Genomic DNA, 2,756 nt, shown 5'->3' with positions numbered 1-2,756 from the left:
ATTCTTAAAGTATCACGGAAGTTTTTCAATTCTATCTAAATATTAAGGAATAACAACAGTGGAGCTCCATTGCAAGTGATAAAGTGATGGATTCAAGTAGTTCAACTTCACCAAACAGTTTCTTAAAAGACAGGATTGTAACAGAGTAGACTTTGTTTTTTACGTTCATTGTTTAGAACGAGTTGTTACTATGGAGGCACAACACCGAAAGTTGTTTCCATAATGAATCTGTTGCATCGTTGTTTGGTTGTTTCATCATATTTCTAGCAATATTTTTGGTTAAGGGAGATGTGGAATTAATAAATCTGCAAACAGCTTGAAATGTCTACAGGAGACATTAGCACCATTCCTCCTTGATGTTCGTGATATTACGTGGTCAACATGACCTTACTATTGTTATTAATTTAACGCAGTAAGACATCATAGAAAATAATAACGAATCTGGTTTGGTTGGCATAAAATTAATCAGATGTTCGACATTCTATGAATTTCACGGTAAGAAGATCTGTTTTAACAAAATGCAGTGAGTTTTAACAATAGACCTTCAATTGATGCTTTCCTCAATATAATAATAATAATGGCTCAAAATTGAGTCAATGCTGAATGCTTAGTGAATTATAAAATCAAAACATTAAAATGTGAAGGAGAAAATTGAAAATTTAATTGCTCTGCAAGAGTATTTTCAAAATTAAATCTTCATCTATGGTGATGGATGATAGCTTTGGATGGCTTGTAGTTGTTCCACTAATTTTAGTTTCTAAATTCTGTAAAGTGCATCTACCCTGGGTTATTACGGGTTGTTAATTTGACGTTATTAAGGAGTACTTTGGCAGTAGATTTTTACTAGAATCAGTGACACCAAATACTTTGCATTTATGAGTAGCAAAGTGCATGTCTAACTGGTTGGCAATTGAGTTTGTGTGGAGGAAACTTTCTATCATATGTTTCTCTAATATTAATTCTAATAATTTCAAATTAATCGATTACTGAATTGTGAATGTTTTCTTAAACAGAATGGGATTAAATGTTCGTCAACTGAAGAAACGATTGCTGACGTCATTGAGCACCTACTTGGCATTATCACGTTTCGTTTATTATTCAAAAAAAAATGACAGACACTCAACTTGAGCTCATGTTGAATGGTACAATCAGCATTGAACTTAACGGTACTGTGGTGATGGTCTCTCCAAACAATCAACACAAATTAAAACTCACTATAATTAATAATCCTAATGCAACACCAATTATTACCACCAACCACAATATAATCATTAATGGCGACACTGGTACCATCATCAAAGAAAGATTGTCAGAATTATTCACATTAGGTAGAAGATTATTCAGTGATCAATCGAAAGGTGTTTATATTTACAAAATTATTGAAGTAGTAAAGAAGTATGTGGTGAAAGTGTATAGGGAAGAATTTAACTCTTCCAATAAGAGCTTTATGAGAGAAGTAAGATATCTATTGAAATTTGATGGAACAATATTTAGACATCCTAATATTGTCAAAGTTTATTACGGAGAAACTCTTAAAATTAATGATGATAATTTTAATTATTACAAAATGAAATATTACAAGTTTGGTTCACTTGATCATTGGATAAATAAGTTCAATGATGAGAAAATATTACAGCTAATCATGCTACAATTAGTTAATTCAGTATTCTTCATACAATCCCATGAAATTATTCATAGAGACATCAGACCAGCCAATGTATTCATAGATGAATTTATTGATAACAAATTCCCTGTTATAGTTTTGGCTGATTTTGAATGTGCCACAAAAAGTAATTTCTCATCTAGAAAGGAAACTGAAATAATAGGAGCTAAACTCTGTGCACCAGAGGTTTTTATGGAAGGTTATTCATTTGAAAGTGATAACTATTCCATAGGTTTAACACTCTTTGAATTGATTACTGGTAAATGTAATTTTCAAGACTTTGATGTTGAAAAATTATCATCAGAATATAATCTTTCAAAGGAATTTGCAGAGATTGTTTTGGGTTTGTTGAAATTAAAAACAGAGAGATTGTCATTGGATGAGGTTATTAAAAGGTTGCTTCAATTATTAAGTAACAGTATTAAATGGTCAGATCACATCAACACAAACAATGGTATCTCCAAACTCATCCATTCTAATACTCTATTTGAATATGCTGTTATTGAGCAAGATTTTAGAAACTTTCAATTCATCTCAGAAAAATCCAAACATGATAATGATTTCAAAAGAGAGGCACTTAAAAGAAATGGTCTAATTTATCAGTTTTTTAGAACGGAGGAGAAAACTAAAATCATGACCAAGTTAGCTTTCATCAATAATTACAAAGCTTTAGAGTTTGCCCCTGAACAAATAAGAGGAGATATCGATTTGATGAAAGAATTTACTGAATCAGAACCACTTGCTCTTGAATATATCCCTAATTCAATCAAAGAATACATGCCAACAATAGAAATCGTGAAGAAAAATGGGTTAGCACTTCAATACGCTTCTCATATAGACCAGAACAACTTTGAAATTGTGAAACGTGCTGTTTTACAAAATGCCAAAGCTTTACGTTTCGCTACTACAGATATCAGAAAGAATTTTTTAGAAAGAACACTTGGAATCAATGATAATATTGTTGGGAATATAATGTACTACTTTAAATCTAACGAATTCACAACATCTTTAGACATAGTTATTGAATCAATGAATTATAATTCCAAATACGTTAACCATTATTTTTTGCCATTGATTAGAACATTTCATTTTC

General features: G+C 31.0%; 1 protein-coding gene across 1 annotated transcript in view; it reads left to right on the top strand.

Moving 5' to 3' along the window:
• Positions 1-1,108: 1,108 nt before the first annotated feature.
• Positions 1,109-2,756, top strand: part of NAEGRDRAFT_82276 (uncharacterized protein) — a gene marked incomplete at both ends in the record, with an annotated part of 3,341 nt that continues 1,693 nt past the window's right edge. The window contains one exon of the mRNA XM_002668909.1: positions 1,109-2,637. Coding sequence (XP_002668955.1) covers positions 1,109-2,637 — 1,529 coding nt within the window. The remainder of the gene's footprint in view (positions 2,638-2,756) is intronic.

Source organism: Naegleria gruberi (genome assembly GCF_000004985.1).
Source record: "Naegleria gruberi genomic scaffold NAEGRscaffold_91, whole genome shotgun sequence".
NCBI lineage: Eukaryota > Heterolobosea > Eutetramitea > Acrasida > Naegleriidae > Naegleria > Naegleria gruberi.
This window is presented reverse-complemented; position numbering and strand designations above follow the sequence as displayed.